Raw genomic sequence first — 23,561 nt, 5'->3', positions numbered from 1 at the left:
TCCAGTACGCTAACCGCATAGCTAATCCCTTCCCTAGGGGCGATAATAATCGCAGAACGAATATGTGACATGAATTAAAACTTTCGAAGAGAGTTTGGCTCGTTAAAACCAACAACGATCACTAAGAACGTTTGAAAGTAATTTAATTCATTAATCTTTTGTAGAATAAGAAAGCTGTATTCAATGTCGCACTAGGCACTATTAAATACTTTTTTTGTATTTGATAGCGCATTAAGGTACTAAGCTGTATAATTGGGAATTAAATCTCTGAGAAACATTTATCCTAATGTTAAAAAATAGTGTATATTTTATGAATGTGCATTTACATGAGGATGGATACAATGTTAAAAAATACAAATCTTTAAATAAAATAATTGAATCATTGATTCCATTATTTACTTTTATTAATTTAAACTAACTACAAATATTAAATAACCTCTTCTTTTTTTATTTTCTAAATAACGAAATTGTTCATTACTCTTAATAATGATAAGTGCAAGAATTCTGTGTGACCAGACCATACCAACTAAGATCTATATTTTGTCTTTGTAGTATGTTCTTTATTTGCGTTTCGATTTCACTAGATAAAGTTTCGATCGGCGTTGGGGTTAAGATCCATGAAGATTCTATAAAAAAAAAAGTATACATTTTTTTAGTTTTTAAGAAAGCCTCCAAGAGATTAAACGAAAATGGCAAGCCATATAAACAAATGTACAAATCTCTGCTAAGCCAAATTGATCACAATATAGGGCTATCAAATTTATAAATAATACTTCACTACCTTACTCATCCTTACTAAACATGAGCATCAATTTAACTTTGCAACAATCAAGTTTGGTGTAGTGGTTATGGCGCGAACTCAAAGTGGGGATCCCCATTTCGTGTCCTATATATTGCTAATTTTTATTTAGAAAAGTTTTAATAGAAAAGAATAGAAAGAACAGCGTCCATTCAAGACATAAAATTTAGTAAGTGGAGGTAAAGTCATGCCCGGAGAAAAAGCGATTTCTTTCTGACTAGCACTGACCTCCTACGATATTCTTTAACTTCTCATACTCATTTATAGATGCTTATTTAAATTTGTTCTTGGTACACTCATTTTAGGGCAATAAGATTTAAAATAATTAGCTTACTAAGCTAATTTACTAATAATTAGAAGCGGGTGCTTCCACTGAAGTGTCATTCTAGAGCAGATGTATAGACCCCCAGGGGTCTATTTAACAGAGGTAGGGGTCGATCTGAACCAGGGGATCGAAGGAAAAACAATTTCGAACCCCATATAGTGAACCTTGCAAAGAAACACCAGTAACACCCATCTCATTAATTAAGAAGCAATACTGTAGTTACTTTACTTATTTATAAATACTTATTATTTAATAAATATTAAGGTATTCAAATTTTAACATTAAGATATTTTTCATAAAACTATCTTTACACATTAAAGTAAAATTACTTTAATAAATGTTTAAATCCATAAAATAAATGTACAAAGTACTAATAGATATTGGGAGAATGTAGGTGATTTATCAACCCAATAAAAAACACAGTACGATTTAAGCAAAACTGACCACAGGGAAAACAAGTAAGGGCGCGTACTTAACTACGCTCACACGGTTTTTTTGTGTAACCCTCTCCAAGGTTATCCATCGATCTTATGTTCGATACAGATCCTAGATGACGTTACTGATTATGGGGCTCCCCCACAGATAGTTTAATTTTAATTAACTGAAAATTACTTTTGGTCGATAGAGATTTCGAAAAATCATTTATGATCCAAAAAGCTTGGCGTCCCCTGTTCTAGAGGAATATATGGTATATTCACAAAACGAAATAAATATGCTTATAACGACGGTTAAATGTACCAATTCCCAATATTACATTATGCCATTTGGGATTGAACTAACATCTATGGCTTTTCCAAGCATTTAGTACGGATTCCGCCAATTCCTAACCTTTAAAGGCCCAAAATTATGGAAATGCACTTTCTATGGGTGCTGTCGGACACCACAGTGGTCAATTAAAGATTACAGGTAAAGTGTCCCTGACTCACAATCGACCATCAGTAAAAGAATGGATGGATATCGGCCGTTTTTGAAAATGTTGCAGAACTTCGCTCGATGAGAAGAGTGAGTCACGATCCCTAAGAAAAATCCAGGAATTTAAATAAAAAAATAAATACAAAAATATTTATAATACAATACCTGTATGGAATGCACCAAAAAAATATTCTTTGCAGGACCACAAAATTATATAGTCGTACTGTGAATCAAGGACCATCGTATTTACGTTACTGGTCAAACCTAAAAAAAGAAAAGTGAACATTTCAATGATATACTTCTTTTTTTATTATTTATATTTTTAAGATGCCCTTAAGATTAGAATGCACACTCCTGGCACAAACACCCTTTATTATTCAACTTACGTTAAAACAATTGAATTTTTGCAATTCAATATCAATTTTTTACACAAAAGAGATTTAGAACAAAACTTGTTGAAGATTATAACTTACCTTTTCCTTCCAGTATAAAATGTGTGTAATCCACATCTTTCACCGTGTACTGACTCGATCCTTTAATATTAAACCTACAAAGAAGATTTTTATTTTTTTTTATTTCATTAGTGGATTGATTATTAGAATGAAATTGGCATATGTTTTTTTTGTAGCTGATCATTGGCAGTATTGTAATTTAAGATTACCATTTTCTAACATATATTATTCATTTTTATTAGCCAAAGCACGGATTTTTCAAGGCGCTACAGATGCAAAGTAGATAAGGTTTGTAACAAAGTTATATTCTACATAAGATTTCATCAAGATTTCTTGCCGTTCTAACATTAAAAAGTAAATAAGAATTGTTGAAATATAAATAAATAAACAAATAAATTACAATTTCTAAAGATTTAGATCTCTATTTATCTTTATCACTGACATGGAGAGGTAATGCATTCACCAGATTTAAAAAAGCTGAAGTTTATTCGAAAGAGTAATAAATATTTAAAAGTATACTTGTCACTTGCACTGTAGATAATAAATTTGCTGTACTCTATAGATTACAAATTCTGAGCACTGCTTAAGTTAAGTGAGAAATTCCGCGTGAGACCGGAATATGTTTTTAAGTAGGCTAAAAATCTAGCCTACACACACTAAGCATAGTTAAAGAGCATTGTTAGAATTAAGATTATCAATGAATAATTTGCTTGCAAAGCCAGTACGCATGCAGGTCAAAGTTCCCCGAAGACGTGACTACGGTAGGAAAGGATTCATAAGTAACAATCAGTTATTACAGGCAAAAGAGTGGTTGTTATCGCAGGACCGCTTGATTCTCCTTTTCCTCTCTTACAAAAGTGGGATTGCCAGTTGAATATATTAAATAAGTTTGCTCCAGAGAATAAAGGAAAAATAGCAGTATCCTAAATAAGTCAGCTCTGCAGGGGAAAACAACTAAATAAATGTGTAAGGATATGGGCTAAGCTAAGTAAACCCTTCGTTAGCCGTTAAGCTGCTATATACTTTTATATGCTTATACTATATACTTTTGCAATTCGCTATAGCTACTTGCAAAGTAAGTTTTTCCAAAGTTCTAGAGTCGAAGAGTTTGGATTAAAAACTTTAGCCACAACTTCTATCTTAAAAGTACTTTATATAAAGAGGTAAATTTAGCAATTATTTACAATTTTAACATGTAATCTCGTTTTATGGTCACTAATTTTTCCAGGGAGCTAATTGAATATGTTATACACTTGTAACACAACCTAGTAGTACCGTCTCCGTAGGAAGCATATTCATACCACACACCAAGCATCTAAGCAAATTAAATAAAAACATATATTATTTAAATGAAAATATAAATGAATTAATTTAGCTCTTAAAATATTCGAAAAATAAAAATTATACAATGTTCATTAAACCTTCGCATAAACTTGTAGAAACTAGCCTTATATAAACTACAAAAGGTAGTGATTTATTTAAAAGAAGCATGGACCTACTAATGCTCCCAGATGTTTGTAAATAGATTATAGGCATTTGTAATACGTAAAAAATGTTCAAAGTATGTGAAGGTGAAAGGGAGATCGGGTAGAGTATGTCTCTGGGTTCGCTAAACCCAAGAAAATGTGCATTTTAACCATTTCTGTCTTCCCCACAGAGTGTTGGTGCAGAAGTGTTAGTATTGAGTAGCTATACTGTACACCTTCAAGAACGATGAGGTTTCTATATTAAGAAATAAACAAATGTCTTGCATAATCGAATATTATAAATGGCGAATGAATATTAGATTACTGTTGAGTGTCACGATAGTGTCGCCATCTACATTCATGAAAATGGTAGTAGTTCTAGTTAGTAACATCTGTAAGAATTAGTCAGTTCATGGTTGGCGCCTATCAAGACAAGTCGTGGATCAATTTATTATAATTAATACAGTTAATAAAAGTTAATTAAAACTAAAAATAAAAGTTATTTAATAAAACATAACAGTTGTTGAAACATGTACGATTTTTTTATTCTTTTTAATTTCAAGGTGCGTTAACATCTGTAGTTCTTATAGCCGGTGTACTTTTTTGAAAGCAACCAGCCTGTTCTTCCTGTTATTGGATTCACCAAGAGTAGTGCGAGACGGTAAGGTAATGAAGTTAAAATTGCTACACGAAACTGACTGATCTAATTCAGATCACGAATGAAGTTCGAATCTTATTAGGGATACAATAAACATGCAAGAGACGACCAATAAAATCAAACTAAGTTAGAGGGATAACTGAAATGCTATAATATACCTGTTTCAATAGTAATCCATATTTAATAACTTTAGTATATGCCACTTATGATATGGTTCGAAACTTAAATGATAAAGATAAGTATAACACGTTTTAATTATGGCAATTCTGGATCATAATGTTGGTTCATGCAAGTTGAGAGCCTAAATTAATTAATGCCAGAAAAGAACACTTACCGAAGGCCAGTACGGTACATCCTCAGTATTTTTGATTGGGCATCTTCCTTTACCACAACTTACTAAAACAACTGTTGTAGTTAATATTAATATTAAAGATTTGAAAAACATAATATCTGGTTGGATTCTTATTTAAGATTTAAAAAAAAAAATCCTAAAATAAGCTGATGGAACGAATGATATTTGGCTGATACATAAAAATGATTTTATACTGCATCTCAGATATTGAAATTTCTGTTATCTAATCATATTTTAGTTTATATTGCCCTTTGTGATATATGTAAATACTGATTCTCTAAATAAAAAAGTCAATAACAATTCAAATTGTAAGAAATTAGCTTAATTAAGATAAGAATTAGGTGAGGAAATATCAGATATGATGTTTTTTCCAAACACAATTCACTTACGTCAAGAATGTATGACCTCCAATTGTTTTCCAATTTTTAGTACACTATTCTGTTTGTTCAGGCGATCTAAACAATTTCAGCGTTTAAGCTGTAAAATGGACTGAGTTAAAATCATAGGAAAAAAGTGTTCACTTTATCTTAATTTCAGGTAAGAATGGCTGCAATTTTTTTTTTATTTTTAAAATTTTTACCTTCGCCAGGTACCTCATTTGACAGGTCGATTTGCAAAATTTTGGTGTCAAGTTGGTTTCACGGTCAAAATTAGGATTTCCAACAATGTCAGTGGGTTCTCTGAAAAGCAGCGCAGGTTTAGCACTGGCAACGTTTTCATTATGTAGAGAAAATGCTGTTATTTTCTCAAAAATTTATTTATAGTGCCTAAATGTACTTCTTCCGCCTTTATTAAAATAGAAACGAACCTAATGTGAAGCTTAAAATTGTTCGTTTTTGTATTATGCTGTTAATACAGAAAAATAAATAAGTTGTTTATATGATTGCTAAAAGCACAGTAAGTTCTTACGAAATAAACGAGTTTATTATGTACTGGAGTTTAAATATGCCTACTTTCCTTGGTTCTTCTATCAAATACTATGAAGTTGATTCAAACAGTGAGTGACTGCCTTTATAGACTTACTGAAGAGCACTGATGTAGTCTCGAGTCCCGGGCGAATCAGGAAAAAAATCTATTTGACGGGAGCCTGCATCTATCGAGTTAACTGGCACGTGAGGATTCTTCCCAAAGTATTTTCAAATGGTCTGTGCCATTTGCGACAAAGCGAAATGCCACTTAAGTGCATTTAAAAGAGCATGGAACGCAGAAAGTTTTATTATATATGTATGTAAAAGTGCCACCAGAGGGAGCTGCCGACAACGCCACACAGCATGAAGGTTAGGTTATAGTCTAGGAAGGTTAAGCGTCATAGAGTGTTCACGTTACAGTTTTTCAGTGTTTTACGACGGTGAAATATAACTAGTAATTTAATTATTCTTTACAGGTATTTTATTGTTTTAATTAATTATGTATGTATGTATTAATGTTTTGTATTAATTTATTTATAAAATTATATTCTTTATAGAATAATAAAATCTGTTTTTGAAAACCGTCTTACATATATCTTATTTTTAATCAAAGTAATACAAACAGAAAGAAAATATCATTTTTTTAGTATTTTCAACTATTATATTCTACTCTAAATTATAATTTGATAATTGAAGTTAAATGTTGTAGGCTAATGTAAAGAATAGCGCCTGGAGCAGAGTTGGGCACTGATTAAAAAAAAAATTAAATTCTAAATTTAAATGATTAAATTTTTTAATTGATTGAATTTATTTTTAATTTTAATCAGAATTTAATCGGCGAATTTAATCGTAATTTTAATCATATGAAAATTATTTAATCAATTAAATTTCAGATTTAATCGTTAAACTAATTTAATCAAACTAAAAAAATTATGATTAAATCTGGGAATTAAATTGAACTTTAATTTTAATCACCGAATTAGTTCAATTTCAACCGTTAATCAAACTAATTTAATCATCCACTTTTATGGCTTTTCAACTAATGGTTCCTACCACGTTTTGGCGAGGCCTTTTATCTGAGCGTCTTCAATAAAAACTTTTCGGTTAATTTTTGTTCTTAACCGGTGTTCCGCGAATATGGTCCAAGTGTTCCGCGAAATTTTAAATGTATTGAAATTTAGAAACTTAGGAAAGATAAGAAAACAAAGAATTGTTCCTTTTATTTTAATTTCAATTTAATTTTAAGTTCTTGCTAAATACCGAATTTCAAATTATTTAATGTTAGTGTTCCGCGAGAAAAATATATACATATAATTGTGTTCCGCGTCTATGAAAAGGTTAGGAACCACTGATATAAAAGGTTGAAAATTTTTTGGGTCATGAAATTCTGTAAAATTATGGCCGTTTTATATCTCCCACTGTGAACCACGTATTGGTATGGAATTTTTATTTCTTATACACTTTGTTTTTCTCAATTAAAAACTACAGTTATTTTGTGCACAGATCTATAAATGTAGAAGATATAAAGGGTTGAAAATTTTATGGGTCATGAAATTCTGTAAAATTAAGGCCGTTTTATATCTCCCATTGTGAACCACGTATTGGTATGGAATTGTTTTCTCTTATACACTTTGTTTTTCTCAATTACAAACTACAGTTATTTTGTGCACAGATCTATAAATGTAGATCATATAAAGGGTTGAAAATTTTTTGGGTCATGAAATTCTGTAAAATTATGGTCGTTTTATATCTCCCACTGTGAACCACGTATTGGTATGGAATTTTTATCTCTTATACACTTTGTTTTTCTCAATTAAAAACTACAGTTATTTTGTGCACAGATCTATAAATGTAGAAGCTATAAAGGGTTGAAAATTTTATGGGTCATGAAATTCTGTAAAATTAAGGCCGTTCTATATCTCCCACTGTGAACCACGTATTGGTATTGAATTTTATTCTCTTATACACTTTGTTTTTCTCAATTAAAAACTTCAGTTATTTTGTGCACAGATCTATAAATGTAGATCATATAAAGGGTTGAAAATTTTTTGGGTCATGAAATTCTGTAAAATTATGGCCGTTTTATATCTCCCACTGTGAACCACGTATTGGTATGGAATTTTTATTTCTTATACACTTTGTTTTTCTCAATTAAAAACTACAGTTATTTTGTGCACAGATCTATAAATGTAGAAGATATAAAGGGTTGAAAATTTTATGGGTCATGAAATTCTGTAAAATTAAGGCCGTTTTATATCTCCCATTGTGAACCACGTATTGGTATGGAATTGTTTTCTCTTATACACTTTGTTTTTCTCAATTACAAACTACAGTTATTTTGTGCACAGATCTATAAATGTAGATCATATAAAGGGTTGAAAATTTTTTGGGTCATGAAATTCTGTAAAATTATGGCCGTTTTATATCTCCCACTGCGAACCACGTATTGGTATGGAATTTTTATCTCTTATACACTTTGTTTTTCTCAATTAAAAACTACAGTTATTTTGTGCACAAATCTATAAATGTAGAAGATATAAAGGGTTGAAAAATTTTTGGGTCATGAAATTCTGTAAAATTACGGCCATTCTATATCTCCCACTGTGAACCACGTATTGGTATGAAATTTTTATCTCTTATACACTTTGTTTTTCTCAATTGAAAACTATAGTTATTTTGTGCACTGATCTATAAATGTAGAAGATATAAAGGGTTGAAAATTTTTTGGGTCATGAAATTCTGTAAAATTATGGTCGTTCTATATCTCCCACTGTGAACCACGTATTTGTATGGAATTTTTTTCTCTTATACACTTTGTTTTTCTTAATTAAAACTATAGTTATTTTGTGCACAGATCTAAAAAGGTAGACGAAATAAAGGGTCAAAAATTTTTTGGGTCATGAAATTCTGTAAAATTATGGCCGTTCTATATCTCCCACTGAGAACCACGTATTGGTATGAAATTTTTATCTCTTATACACTTTGTTTTTCTCAATTGAAAACTATAGTTATTTTGTGCACAGATCTATAAATGTAGATCATATAAAGGGTTGAAAATTTTTTGGGTCATGAAATTCTGTAAAATTATGGCCGTTCTATATCTCCCACTGTGAACCACGTATTGGTATTGAATTTTATTCTCTTATACACTTTGTTTTTCTCAATTAAAAACTTCAGTTATTTTGTGCACAGATCTATAAATGTAGAAGATATAAAGGGTTGAATATTTTTTGGGTCATGAAATTCTGTAAAATTATGGCCGTTTTATATCTCCCACTGTGAACCACGTATTGGTATGGAATTTTTATTTCTTATACACTTTGTTTTTCTCAATTAAAAACTACAGTTATTTTGTGCACAGATCTATAAATGTAGAAGATATAAAGGGTTGAAAATTTTATGGGTCATGAAATTCTGTAAAATTAAGGCCGTTTTATATCTCCCATTGTGAACCACGTATTGGTATGGAATTGTTTTCTCTTATACACTTTGTTTTTCTCAATTACAAACTACAGTTATTTTGTGCACAGATCTATAAATGTAGATCATATAAAGGGTTGAAAATTTTTTGGGTCATGAAATTCTGTAAAATTATGGCCGTTTTATATCTCCCACTGTGAACCACGTATTGGTATGGAATTTTTATCTCTTATACACTTTGTTTTTCTCAATTAAAAACTACAGTTATTTTGTGCACAAATCTATAAATGTAGAAGATATAAAGGGTTGAAAAATTTTTGGGTCATGAAATTCTGTAAAATTACGGCCATTCTATATCTCCCACTGTGAACCACGTATTGGTATGAAATTTTTATCTCTTATACACTTTGTTTTTCTCAATTGAAAACTATAGTTATTTTGTGCACTGATCTATAAATGTAGAAGATATAAAGGGTTGAAAATTTTTTGGGTCATGAAATTCTGTAAAATTATGGCCGTTCTATATCTCCCACTGTGAACCACGTATTTGTATGGAATTTTTTTCTCTTATACACTTTGTTTTTCTTAATTAAAACTATAGTTATTTTGTGCACAGATCTAAAAAGGTAGACGAAATAAAGGGTTAAAAATTTTTTGGGTCATGAAATTCTGTAAAATTATGGCCGTTCTATATCTCCCACTGAGAACCACGTATTGGTATGAAATTTTTATCTCTTATACACTTTGTTTTTCTCAATTGAAAACTATAGTTATTTTGTGCACAGATCTATAAATGTAGATCATATAAAGGGTTGAAAATTTTTTGGGTCATGAAATTCTGTAAAATTACGGCCATTCTATATCTCCCACTGTGAACCACGTATTGGTATGAAATTTTTATCTCTTATACACTTTGTTTTTCTCAATTGAAAACTATAGTTATTTTGTGCACAGATCTAAAAAGGTAGACGAAATAAAGGGTTAAAAATTTTTTGGGTCATGAAATTCTGTAAAATTATGGCCGTTCTATATCTCCCACTGAGAACCACGTATTGGTATGAAATTTTTATCTCTTATACACTTTGTTTTTCTCAATTGAAAACTATAGTTATTTTGTGCACAGATCTATAAATGTAGATCATATAAAGGGTTGAAAATTTTTTGGGTCATGAAATTCTGTAAAATTATGGCCGTTCTATATCTCCCACTGTGAACCACGTATTGGTATTGAATTTTATTCTCTTATACACTTTGTTTTTCTCAATTAAAAACTTCAGTTATTTTGTGCACAGATCTATAAATGTAGAAGATATAAAGGGTTGAATATTTTTTGGGTCATGAAATTCTGTAAAATTATGGCCGTTTTATATCTCCCACTGTGAACCACGTATTGGTATGGAATTTTTATTTCTTATACACTTTGTTTTTCTCAATTAAAAACTACAGTTATTTTGTGCACAGATCTATAAATGTAGAAGATATAAAGGGTTGAAAATTTTATGGGTCATGAAATTCTGTAAAATTAAGGCCGTTCTATATCTCCCACTGTGAACCACGTATTGGTATTGAATTTTATTCTCTTATACACTTTGTTTTTCTCAATTAAAAACTTCAGTTATTTTGTGCACAGATCTATAAATGTAGATCATATAAAGGGTTGAAAATTTTTTGGGTCATGAAATTCTGTAAAATTATGGCCGTTTTATATCTCCCACTGTGAACCACGTATTGGTATGGAATTTTTATTTCTTATACACTTTGTTTTTCTCAATTAAAAACTACAGTTATTTTGTGCACAGATCTATAAATGTAGAAGATATAAAGGGTTGAAAATTTTATGGGTCATGAAATTCTGTAAAATTAAGGCCGTTTTATATCTCCCATTGTGAACCACGTATTGGTATGGAATTGTTTTCTCTTATACACTTTGTTTTTCTCAATTACAAACTACAGTTATTTTGTGCACAGATCTATAAATGTAGATCATATAAAGGGTTGAAAATTTTTTGGGTCATGAAATTCTGTAAAATTATGGCCGTTTTATATCTCCCACTGTGAACCACGTATTGGTATGGAATTTTTATCTCTTATACACTTTGTTTTTCTCAATTAAAAACTACAGTTATTTTGTGCACAAATCTATAAATGTAGAAGATATAAAGGGTTGAAAAATTTTTGGGTCATGAAATTCTGTAAAATTACGGCCATTCTATATCTCCCACTGTGAACCACGTATTGGTATGAAATTTTTATCTCTTATACACTTTGTTTTTCTCAATTGAAAACTATAGTTATTTTGTGCACTGATCTATAAATGTAGAAGATATAAAGGGTTGAAAATTTTTTGGGTCATGAAATTCTGTAAAATTATGGCCGTTCTATATCTCCCACTGTGAACCACGTATTTGTATGGAATTTTTTTCTCTTATACACTTTGTTTTTCTTAATTAAAACTATAGTAATTTTGTGCACAGATCTAAAAAGGTAGACGAAATAAAGGGTTAAAAATTTTTTGGGTCATGAAATTCTGTAAAATTATGGCCGTTCTATATCTCCCACTGAGAACCACGTATTGGTATGAAATTTTTATCTCTTATACACTTTGTTTTTCTCAATTGAAAACTATAGTTATTTTGTGCACAGATCTATAAATGTAGATCATAAAAAGGGTTGAAAATTTTTTGGGTCATGAAATTCTGTAAAATTATGGCCGTTCTATATCTCCCACTGTGAACCACGTATTGGTATTGAATTTTATTCTCTTATACACTTTGTTTTTCTCAATTAAAAACTTGAGTTATTTTGTGCACAGATCTATAAATGTAGAAGATATAAAGGGTTGAATATTTTTTGGGTCATGAAATTCTGTAAAATTATGGCCGTTTTATATCTCCCACTGTGAACCACGTATTGGTATGGAATTTTTATTTCTTATACACTTTGTTTTTCTCAATTAAAAACTACAGTTATTTTGTGCACAGATCTATAAATGTAGAAGATATAAAGGGTTGAAAATTTTATGGGTCATGAAATTCTGTAAAATTAAGGCCGTTTTATATCTCCCATTGTGAACCACGTATTGGTATGGAATTGTTTTCTCTTATACACTTTGTTTTTCTCAATTAAAAACTACAGTTATTTTGTGCACAAATCTATAAATGTAGAAGATATAAAGGGTTGAAAAATTTTTGGGTCATGAAATTCTGTAAAATTACGGCCATTCTATATCTCCCACTGTGAACCACGTATTGGTATGAAATTTTTATCTCTTATACACTTTGTTTTTCTCAATTGAAAACTATAGTTATTTTGTGCACAGATCTATAAATGTAGAAGATATAAAGGGTTGAAAATTTTTTGGGTCATGAAATTCTGTAAAATTATGGCCGTTCTATATCTCCCACTGTGAACCACGTATTTGTATGGAATTTTTTTCTCTTATACACTTTGTTTTTCTCAATTATAAACTATAGTTATTTTGTGCACAGATCTATAAATGTAGAAGATATGAAGGGTTGAAAATTTTTTGGGTCATGAAATTCTGTAAAATTATAGACGTTTTATATCTCCCACTGTGAACCACGTATTGGTATGGATTTTTTTTCTCTTATACACTTTGTTTTTCTCAATTACAAACTACAGTTATTTTGTGCACAGATCTATAAATGTAGATCATATAAAGGGTTGAAAATTTTTTGGGTCATGAAATTCTGTAAAATTATGGCCGTTTTATATCTCCCACTGTGAACCACGTATTGGTATGGAATTTTTATCTCTTATACACTTTGTTTTTCTCAATTGAAAACTATAGTTATTTTGTGCACAGATCTATAAATGTAGAAGATATAAAGGGTTGAAAATTTTTTGGGTCATGAAATTCTGTAAAATTATGGCCGTTTTATATCTCCCACTGTGAACCACGTATTGGTATGGAATTTTTATCTCTTATACACTTTGTTTTTCTCAATTAAAAACTTCAGTTATTTTGTGCACAAATCTATAAATGTAGAAGATATAAATGGTTGAAAATTTTTTGGGTCATGAAATTCTGTAAAATTATAGATGTTTTATATCTCCCACTGTGAACCACGTATTGGTATGGAATTTTTTTCTCTTATACACTTTGTTTTTCTCAATTGAAAACTATAGTTATTTTGTGCACAGATCTATAAATGTAGAAGATATAAAGGGTTGAAAATTTTTTGGGTCATGAAATTCTGTAAAATTATGGCCGTTCTATATCTCCCACTGTGAACCACGTATTGGTATGGAATTTTTTTCTCTTATACACTTTGTTTTTCTCAATTACAAACTACAGTTATTTAATGCACAGATCTATAAATGTAGAAGATATAAAGGGTTGAAAATTTTTTGGGTCATGAAATTCTGTAAAATTATGGCCGTTCTATATCTCCCACAGTGAACCACGTATTGGTATGGAATTTTTTTCTCTTATACACTTTGTTTTTCTCAATTACAAACTACAGTTATTTAATGCACAGATCTATAAATGTAGAAGATATAAAGGGTTGAATATTTTTTGGGTCATGAAATTCTGTAAAATTATGGCCGTTCTATATCTCCCACTGTGAACCACGTATTGGTATGGAATTTCTTTCTCTTATACACTTTGTTTTTCTCAATTACAAACTACAGTTATTTTGTGAACAGATCTATAAATGTAGAAGATATAATGGGTTGAAAATTTTTTGGGTCATGAAATTCTGTAAAATTATGGCCGTTCTATATCTCCCACTGTGAACCACGTATTGGTATGGAATTTTTTTCTCTTATACACTTTGTTTTTCTCAATTATAAACTATAGTTATTTTGTGCACAGATCTATAAATGTAGAAGATATAAAGGGTTGAAAATTTTTTGGGTCATGAAATTCTGTAAAATTATGGCCGTTCTATATCTCCCACTGTGAACCACGTATTGGTATGGAATTTTTTTCTCTTATACACTTTGTTTTTTCTCAATTATAAACTATAGTTATTTTGTGCACAGATCTATAAATGTAGAAGATATAAAGGGTTGAAAATCTTTTGGGTCATGAAATTCTGTAAAATTATAGACGTTTTATATCTCCCACTGTGAACTACGTATTGGTATGGAATTTTTATCTCTTATACACTTTGTTTTTCTCAATTAAAAACTTCAGTTATTTTGTGCACAAATCTATAAATGTAGAAGATATAAATGGTTGAAAATTTTTTGGGTCATGAAATTCTGTAAAATTATAGACGTTTTATATCTCCCACTGTGAACCACGTATTGGTATGGAATTTTTTTCTCTTATACACTTTGTTTTTCTCAATTGAAAACTATAGTTATTTTGTGCACAGATCTATAAATGTAGAAGATATAAAGGGTTGAAAATTATTTGGGTCATGAAATTCTGTAAAATTATGGCCGTTCTATATCTCCCACTGTGAACCACGTATTGGTATGAAATTTTTATCTCTTATACACTTTGTTTTTCTCAATTGAAAACTATAGTTATTTTGTGCACAGATCTATAAATGTAGAAGATATAGAGGGTTGAAAATTTTTTGGGTCATGAAATTCTGTAAAATTATAGACGTTTTATATCTCCCACTGTGAACCACGTATTGGTATGGAATTTTTATCTCTTATACACTTTTTTTTTCTCAATTAAAAACTTCAGTTATTTTGTGCACAAATCTATAAATGTAGAAGATATAAATGGTTGAAAATTTTTTGGGTCATGAAATTCTGTAAAATTATAGACGTTTTATATCTCCCACTGTGAACCACGTATTGGTATGGAATTTTTTTCTCTTATACACTTTGTTTTTCTCAATTGAAAACTATAGTTATTTTGTGCACAGATCTATAAATGTAGAAGATATAAAGGGTTGAAAATTTTTTGGGTCATGAAATTCTGTAAAATTATGGCCGTTCTATATCTCCCACTGTGAACCACGTATTGGTATGGAATTTTTTTCTCTTATACACTTTTTTTTTCTCAATTACAAACTACTGTTATTTATGCACAGATCTATAAATGTAGAAGATATAAAGGGTTGTAAATTATTTGGGTCATGAAATTCTGTAAAATTATGGCCGTTCTATATCTCCCACTGTGAACCACGTATTGGTATGGAATTTTTTTCTCTTGTACATTTTGTTTTTCTCAATTATAAACTATAGTCATTTTGTGCACAGATCTATAAATGTAGAAGATATAAAGGGTTGAAAATTTTTTGGGTCATGAAATTCTGTAAAATTATGGCCGTTCTATATCTCCCACTGTTAACCACGTATTGGTATGGAATTTTTTTCTCTTATACACTTTGTTTTTCTCAATTACAAACTACAGTTATTTTGTGCACAGATCTATAAATGTAGAAGATATAAAGGGTTGAAAATTTTTTGGGTCATGAAATTCTGTAAAATTATGGCCGTTTTATATCTCCCATTGTGAACCACGTATTGGTATGGAATTTTTTTCTCTTATACACTTTGTTTTTCTCAATTACAAACTACAGTTATTTTGTGCACAGATCTATAAATGTAGAAGATATAAAGGGTTGAAAATTTTTTGGGTCATGAAATTCTGTAAAATTATGGCCTTTTTATATCTCCCACTGTGAACCACGTATTGGTATGGAATTTCTTTCTCTTATACACTTTTTTTTTCTCAATTACAAACTACAGTTATTTTGTGCACAGATCTATAATTTTAGAAGATATAAAGTCTAGTGAGTGGTAAACATGGTGAAATGTGAGTGTAAGGTGGTCCTATCTAAGACTAGTGAGTGTTAAACATGGTGAAATGTGAGTGTAAGGTGGTCCTATCTAAGCCTAGTGAGTGGTAAACATGGTTAAATGTGAGTGTAAGGTGGTCCTATATAAGTCTTGAGAGTCACCAACATGGTATAGATGAGCACCAGACTGGTAGAATGAAGGTGCCAAGTTTGGGAAAAGTGATAATATTGATAGAGAAGAGGCACTAGCTAGGCGGTATAAAGATGCATTGGTCCGATTCTGGTTTATCCGTTGGCAATGTTTGGTTTTAAAAATTTAATCTCTCAAATTTTGATTAAATTAAAAATTTAATCGTCCAAAGTAATTAAAACTAAATTTGGAATTTAATTCAATCAATTAAAATTATGATTATTTAATTTTAATTTTTAGTTATGATTAAAAATTTTAATTGATTAAATTCCGATTAAATTAAAAGTGAATTTAATTTTAATCAACTAATTTTGGCCGATTAAATTTTTTAATTTTAATCATGATTAAAATGAAATTTCGGTTTAATTCAATTGTTTTTTAATTGATTAAATTTTTGCCCAACTCTGGCCGGGAGGTGTGGGCTGTTTATTTTTGGTGGATGCGCAGTACAGTTCAGTTACCGTTGACTTTTTAAACTGCTTCCCGCCAATGTTCAATATATTCTTTTTAAATTTTTCAACTTCCCGCTAATGTGCTGAATATAATTTTTTTGAATTTTTTACTTATTTATGTTGAGCGCGCATGCGCAGTTCACTTACTGCACAGTAACTGCTTCTTTTTCAACGTACTGTCAGTTCCTGCTAATGCCCAGTGTGTAACTTTAGGTGCCTATTTTTGAAACTTCATAAAAGATGAGCGTTTTGAATTTAGTTTCTCTTTAATTTAAAGCCAGAATGAAGTTTGAGGGAGGATGGAGAAATGAAAGTTTTATCATTTTGAATAGGTGTTCGTTTAATTAGTAATAGATACGTATTCCGAAGTGTGGAAGTGAGAATATATATATTTTTTTTTACACAAATTTCCAATTTTAATTGCTCGGACTTTTCTTCATCTTTAGTCTAGTAATTTTATCGATTCTGTCATTATTTGAAAATTGATGTTCAGTAGTTGAAGCTAGCACACTTAAGAAGGATAGGGATTACACTGAATAAGGTAGGCTACTTTTGTTTTGTTTTCCGTGAGTGAATTACAAATTAGAGTTGTGTATGTAGAACAGTGGTCAGGGTGGGGGTGTGGGGGGCGAAGCCCCCATAAAAATAAAAAATAGATCAGGGGGTGTGGGGGCGCACAGGTCCCACGAATTTTTTTTAAAATAAAATTATCAATCTTGAATTAATAATTCGAAGTGATTCTGATTCGCTGTTACCATATAACCCGCCAGATTTAAATGTAAATATAAAATAAAGAAATCTTTTTATATTTACTTTTGAATTTGGCGGGTTATATGGTAACAGCGAATCAGAATCACTTCGAATTAGGCCATAACTCCGGGCGCTATTCTTTACATTTACCGAAAACTAATCGGTGCATGGTTAGTGTCAAAGCAGTTTCTTTGAGAGCACATCCGCAATAATTTTCTGAGGGGTCTTCTTAAAAAAATAGCGATCACTTAAGGATAGGATTCCGCAATATGTTACGGTACTGTATTTTCACTGCAATAAAACGGCACTTTTATTTTATTACAGTTTGCTATAACGTCTCATTCTTCATAAATAGAAGTTCAATCAAAACCAATTTGAAGTAGGTATATTTAATGAATAAAAATAAAAGTTTGAGTTCCGAACAACTTTCTCGAAATTCAAATTGTTTGTAACATATTTTATTCACACTAACAATTAAGGAGGATAAAAAGTCATGAAATAGAGGGAAGTCTAAAAAACATTTCCTCCACATAAATGCTCATAATAATATTTTAATACAGGAGCTCATCTCTGGCCTGCCTCTGATCTTAATCATAGCGTAGTAATATTACGAGGGAGTTGAATGAAAATAATCAAACCATAGAGATTACATTAATATTTTGTATTAGTTATTTCCCCTTGAATTTGTTTTTGCATTAGTTATGATCTGTTTTTCTTTTTTTCTCTTATAGATAATATTAAATTCAATGCACAGATATCAACCACGGCTGCAAATCCTTCATATCACGTCACATAGTTCATCACACTCTTTTAAAACATTTCTCTTTCCTCATACGGAATTCACTGCTGTTACAGCTTACCAAAACCAAAGGGTAGGAGTCTTATTTTACCTTTGATTTTTATTATGAAATATAATTATATCAATTTATTTCTTATAAATGTTTATCAGGCAAAGAGAATTTTTTCGCAAACTATTGTAAATATTGATTTTTTTTTTTTTAATTGTCTTTAGATAAAAATAATGATTGCGTAACAAATTTATTTTATATAATTTTTATTTATTTATTTTAAATTTTTAAAAATTATTTAAAATTAATAAAATTGTACTTGAAACTATATCTGTTGTAGATAACCCAATTGAAGATAGCAAGTAATCCATTTGCTAAAGGTTTTAGAGAATGTGATCAAGATGATTGGTTTAATAAATAAAATTATTGACAAATGACAAGGTGAACTTTGCAATCTAAAAATAAAAAATTTAAATATTGATTTATAGTATTTAATTTTATTTGACATGCATTACTGTATTTTTTTTCCATTAATGTTGATGTCTTCAATTTTGTTAAGTGAATTACTTATTTGTAACAATGTTAAAATGTTCATTTTAGTTATAATTCCTTATTTTAAAAGTTCAGTTCTTGAAAATATTTTCATTCTCTTTACCCGAGACTACCCGTCTAGTCATGAACATTTGGCAGGGATTAATACTTAGTGCAGATACTTTTTAGTCGCCAATGCTTGCTATTTCTATATATTTGGGCATTTATGAAGGTTGTCTTGCGTCCGACATTGGCGAAAATATCCACAAGCTATTGGGCTAGAGAAGAATTTATATAGAACCAGCTCATATAGGTTCATCCTGTTAGATTCTAGACACATCTGTTAGTGGTTCGATGGTGGCTGGTCGCAAGTTCTGGACCTTTGCTTTCTTTCAAGGCCAAAAGATCAGAAAACATCTTCTCGGAGACTAAAACAGGAAGAGAGGAAACATCTAAAGAAGTCTTGTCTAAAATCTCTAAAATATGGTAGCAGACGGGTACCAAGTTTCTGCTCTCTCTCACTCCCGCTTTAGTTTTTGATTTCTCGTACTGATAGAAAGGGAATGCATTGCGAATAGATAGATAATAGGGGCGATAATCGCAGAACGAATATGTGACATGAATTAAAACTTTCGAAGAGAGTTTGGCTCGTTAAAACCAACAACGATCACTAAGAACGTTTGAAAGTAATTTAATTCATTAAACTTTTGTAGAATAAGAAAGCTTTATTCAATGTCGCACTCGGCACTATTAAATACTTTTTTGTATTGGGTAGCGCATTAAGGTACTAAGCTGTATAATTGGGAATTAAATCTCTGAGAAACATTTATCCTAATGTTAAAAAATAGTGTATATTTTATGAATGTGCATTTACATGAGGATGGATACATTGTTAAAAAATACAAATCTTTAAAGAAAAGAACAGAATCATTGATTCGATTATTTATTTTATTTTTATCTCCTTAACAAAAACTTACAGTTTAAAATGTTAAGTATGCACTTTTTGACGATTAACCCTTATACAACTGTCCTACCGGACAGTTTTAATAAGCTAACTAAACACAATATTAACATATTTGTTTATTTCTTCTTTAAAAATAATGAAAATTGTTCATACTCTTAATAATCATAAGTGCAAGAATTCTGTGTGACCGGACCATACCAGCTAAGATCTACATTTTGTTTATTTAATGCGTCCTTTATTTTCGCTTCGATTTCACTAGACAAAGTTTCGGTTGGCTTTCGGGTTAAGATCCATGACGATTCTATAAAAAAAAAATTATATATTTTTTTAGTTTTTAAGAAAGCCTCAAAGTAGACACATCCAAGAGATTAAGACGAAAATGACAAGCCATATAAACAAATATACAAATCTCTGCTAAGCCAAATTGCTCAATGTATAGGGCTATCAAATTTATAAATAATGAGATCCCCATTTTGGGCCGCATATATATTGCTAATATTTATTTGGAAAAGTTTTAATAGAAAAGAATATGCACACAGCTTATTCAAGACATAAAATTTAGTAGGTGGACGTAAAGTCGTGCCTGGAAAAAAAAAGCAATTTCTTTCTGACTTGCACTGGCTTCCTACGATATTCTTTAACTTCTCATACCGAATTATAGATGCTAAGCTAAATTTGTACTCGGTACACTCATTTTAGGGCGATAAGATTTAAAATAATTAGCTTACTAAGCTAATTTCAAATAATTAGAAGCGGATGCTTGCATTAAAGTGTCATTCTAAGGAAACATGTGGTCCATTCACTTATGAAATACAAATGTTTTTAAGGACGATTAAATGTCCCGATTACCAAGGTTACATTATCCCATCTGGAATTGTGAGTCATACTCTCTGTAGAAAAATCTACGAATTTAAATAAATAAATAAATACAAAAATATTTATAATACCATACCTGTATGGAATGCACCAAAAAAATATTCTTTGCAGGACCACAAAATTAAATAATCGTTATAAGTTGCATCAAGAAGACACGTATTTAGATTACTGGTCAAACCTAAAAAAAGAAAAGTGAACATTTCAATGATATACTTCTTTTTTAAATAATTATTTATAATTTTAAGATGCCCTTAAGCTTAGGATGCACTCTCCTGGTACTAACGCCCTTTATTATTCAACTTACGTTAACACAATTGAATGTTTGCAATTCAATATCTATTCTTTACACAAAAGAGATTTAACACAAAACTTGTGTGAACCTACTTTTTGAAGATTATAACTTACCTTTTCCTTCCAGTATAAAATTTCTGTAACCCACTGATTTCACCGTATACTGACTCGATCCTTTAATATTAAACCTACAAAGAATTAAATATGAATAAATAAATTAAATTTGAATCATTACTTTTTTATTTCATTAGTGGATTGATTATTGAAATGAAATTGGCATATGTTTTTCTTTTATAGCTGATCATTGGCAGTATTGTAATTTAAGATTCTCCAACATATATTATTAATTTTTATTAGCCAAAGCACGGATTTATTCAAGGCGCTACAGATGCAAAGTGGATAAGGAACTTGGATAACAAAGTTATTTTCTATTTAAGATTTCATCAAGATTTTTTTCCGTTCTAACGTGAAAAAGTAAATAAGAATTGTTAAAATATAAATAAACAAATAAATTACAATTTCTAAAGATTTAGATCTCTATTTATTTTAATCGCTGACATGGAGAGGTAATGCATTCACCAGATTTAAAAAAGCAGAAGTTTATTCGAAAGAGTATTAAATATTTAAAAGTATTCCTGTCACTTGCACTGTAGATAATAAATTTGCTGTACTCTGTAGATTACAAACTCTGAGCACTGCTTAAGTTAAGTGAGAGATTCTGTGTGGATCCGGAATATGTTTTTAAGTAGGCTAAAAATCTAGTAGTTTCACACACTAAGTATAGATGCCGTACATTGTTAGAATTAAGATTATCAATGAAATATTTGCTTGCAAAGCAAGTACGCATGCAGGTCAAAGTTAGCCGAAGACGTGACTGCGGTAGGAAAGGATTCATAAGATGCAATCAGTTATTACAGGCAAGAGAGTAGTTTTTATCGTAGCTTGATTCTCATTTTTCTCTCTTACAGAAGTGAGATTGCCAGTTGAATATATTAAATAAATGTGTAAGGGTATGGGCTAAACTAAGCAAAACCTTAGTTAGCCATTAAGCTGCTAAATACTTTTGCGATACGCTCTAACTACTTGCATAGTGAGTTTTTCCAAGTTCTAATGTCGGCGAATTTGGATTAAAAACATTAGCCACAACTTCAGTCTTAAAAGTACATTATAAAAAGAGGTAAATTATTTACAATTTTAACATGTAATTTCGTTTGACGGCCACTAAATCTTCCTGGGAACTAATTGAATATTTTATACACTTGTAACACAACCTAGTAGTACCGTCTCCATAGGAAGCAAATTCATACCAGTCACCAGATATCTAAGCAAATTAAATGAAAACACATATTATTTAAACGAAAATATAAATGAATTAATTTAGCTCTTAAAATATTCGAAAAATAAAAATTATACAATGTTCATTAAACCTTCGCATAAACTTGTAGAAACTAGCCTTATATAAACTACAAAATATAGTGATTTATTTAAAAGAAGCATGGATCTACTACTGCTCCCTGATGTATGTAAACAGATTGTAGGAATTTGTAAAACGTAAAAAATGTTCAATGTGTGAGTGAAAGGAAAATTGGGTAGAGTATGTCAGTGGGTTCGGTAAACCCAAGAAAATGTGCATTTTAACCATTTCTGTCTTCCCTATAGAGTGTTGGAAAAGAAGTGTTAGTATTAAGAAGCTATTCTGTACACCTTCAAGAACGATGAGGTTTTTATATTAAGAAATAAACAAATGTCTTGGATAATGGAATATTATAAAATGGAGAATGAATATAAGATTACTGTTGCGGTTATTGAAACACGTAAGATTTTTTTTTTCTTTTTATTTTCAAGGTGCGTTAAATCTGAAGTTCTTAGCGCCGGGGTACTTTTTTTGAAAGCACCCCAGCCTCCGTTCAAATAACACTGCCAACCACAGTACAGTGGGCTGTAAGAAGCTTTTAAGAAGACAGAATTTAAGGCTGGGCTTAGGAACCAGAGTTGATTCACCAAGAGTAGTGCGAGACGTTAAGGTAATGAAGTCAAAATTGGTACACCAAACTGATTAATCTAATTCAGACAACAAATGAAGTTCGAATCTTGATCAGGGATACAACAAACATGCACGAGACGACGAAGAAAATCAAACTAAGTTAGGCAGATTAAACGCTATTAGGAACTGAGATGCTATTATGCTCCTGTTTCAACAGTCATCCATATTTAATAACTTTAGTATATGACACCTATGATATGGTATGAAACTTAAAACTTAAAGATAAGTATAACACGTTTTAACTGTGGCAATTAAAGGTCTGGATCATGATGTTCGTTCATGCAAGTTGAGAGCTTAAATTAATTAATGCCAGAAAAAAAATAACAAACTCACCGAAGGCCAGTTTGGTACAGCCGCATTGTCTTTTGTTGGGCATCTTCCTTTACCACAACTTACTAAAACAACTGTTGTAGTTAATATTAATATTAAAGATTTGAAATACATTATATGTGGTTGGATTCTTATTTAAGATAAAATAAAAAAATCCTAATAAAAGCTGATGGAACAAATGATATTTGGCTGATACTTAAAAATGTTTTTATACTACATCTTAGATATTGAAATTTCTGTTATCTAATCATATTTTAGTTTGTATTGCCCTTACTGACGTATTAAATACTGATTCACTAAATAAAAAAGTCAAAAGCAA

The 23,561-nt window shown here is 30.3% G+C and overlaps 2 protein-coding genes and 1 long non-coding RNA gene across 3 annotated transcripts; 1 reads left to right on the top strand and 2 right to left on the bottom strand.

Moving 5' to 3' along the window:
• Nucleotides 1-270: 270 nt before the first annotated feature.
• LOC141452617 (uncharacterized) lies at nt 271-5,088 on the bottom strand. Its single transcript, XM_074124937.1, has 5 exons — nt 4,947-5,088; nt 3,673-3,803; nt 2,510-2,583; nt 2,202-2,300; nt 271-626 (listed from the first exon to the last, which is right to left on the bottom strand). Exons 1-5 carry the CDS (start codon nt 5,055-5,057, stop codon nt 481-483), a joined length of 561 nt encoding a protein of 186 aa, XP_073981038.1. The 5' UTR covers nt 5,058-5,088; the 3' UTR covers nt 271-480.
• On the top strand, nt 4,334-18,832 carry LOC141452623 (uncharacterized). Its single transcript, XR_012457500.1, has 3 exons — nt 4,334-4,615; nt 18,150-18,290; nt 18,547-18,832. It is a non-coding gene; the product is annotated as an uncharacterized lncRNA (long non-coding RNA).
• Nucleotides 18,833-19,562: 730 nt separating this feature from the next.
• On the bottom strand, nt 19,563-23,438 carry LOC141452615 (crustacyanin-A1 subunit-like). The gene is made up of 5 exons (XM_074124931.1): nt 23,246-23,438; nt 22,059-22,189; nt 20,983-21,056; nt 20,654-20,755; nt 19,563-20,002 (listed from the first exon to the last, which is right to left on the bottom strand). Exons 1-5 carry the CDS (start codon nt 23,354-23,356, stop codon nt 19,857-19,859), a joined length of 564 nt encoding a protein of 187 aa, XP_073981032.1. The 5' UTR covers nt 23,357-23,438; the 3' UTR covers nt 19,563-19,856.
• Nucleotides 23,439-23,561: the final 123 nt, after the last annotated feature.

The sequence above is a fragment of the Rhodnius prolixus genome, unplaced genomic scaffold (genome assembly GCF_049639745.1).
Source record: "Rhodnius prolixus isolate KJV_2025 unplaced genomic scaffold, Rpr scaffold_3, whole genome shotgun sequence".
Classification (NCBI taxonomy): Eukaryota; Metazoa; Arthropoda; class Insecta; order Hemiptera; family Reduviidae; genus Rhodnius; species Rhodnius prolixus.
This window is presented reverse-complemented; position numbering and strand designations above follow the sequence as displayed.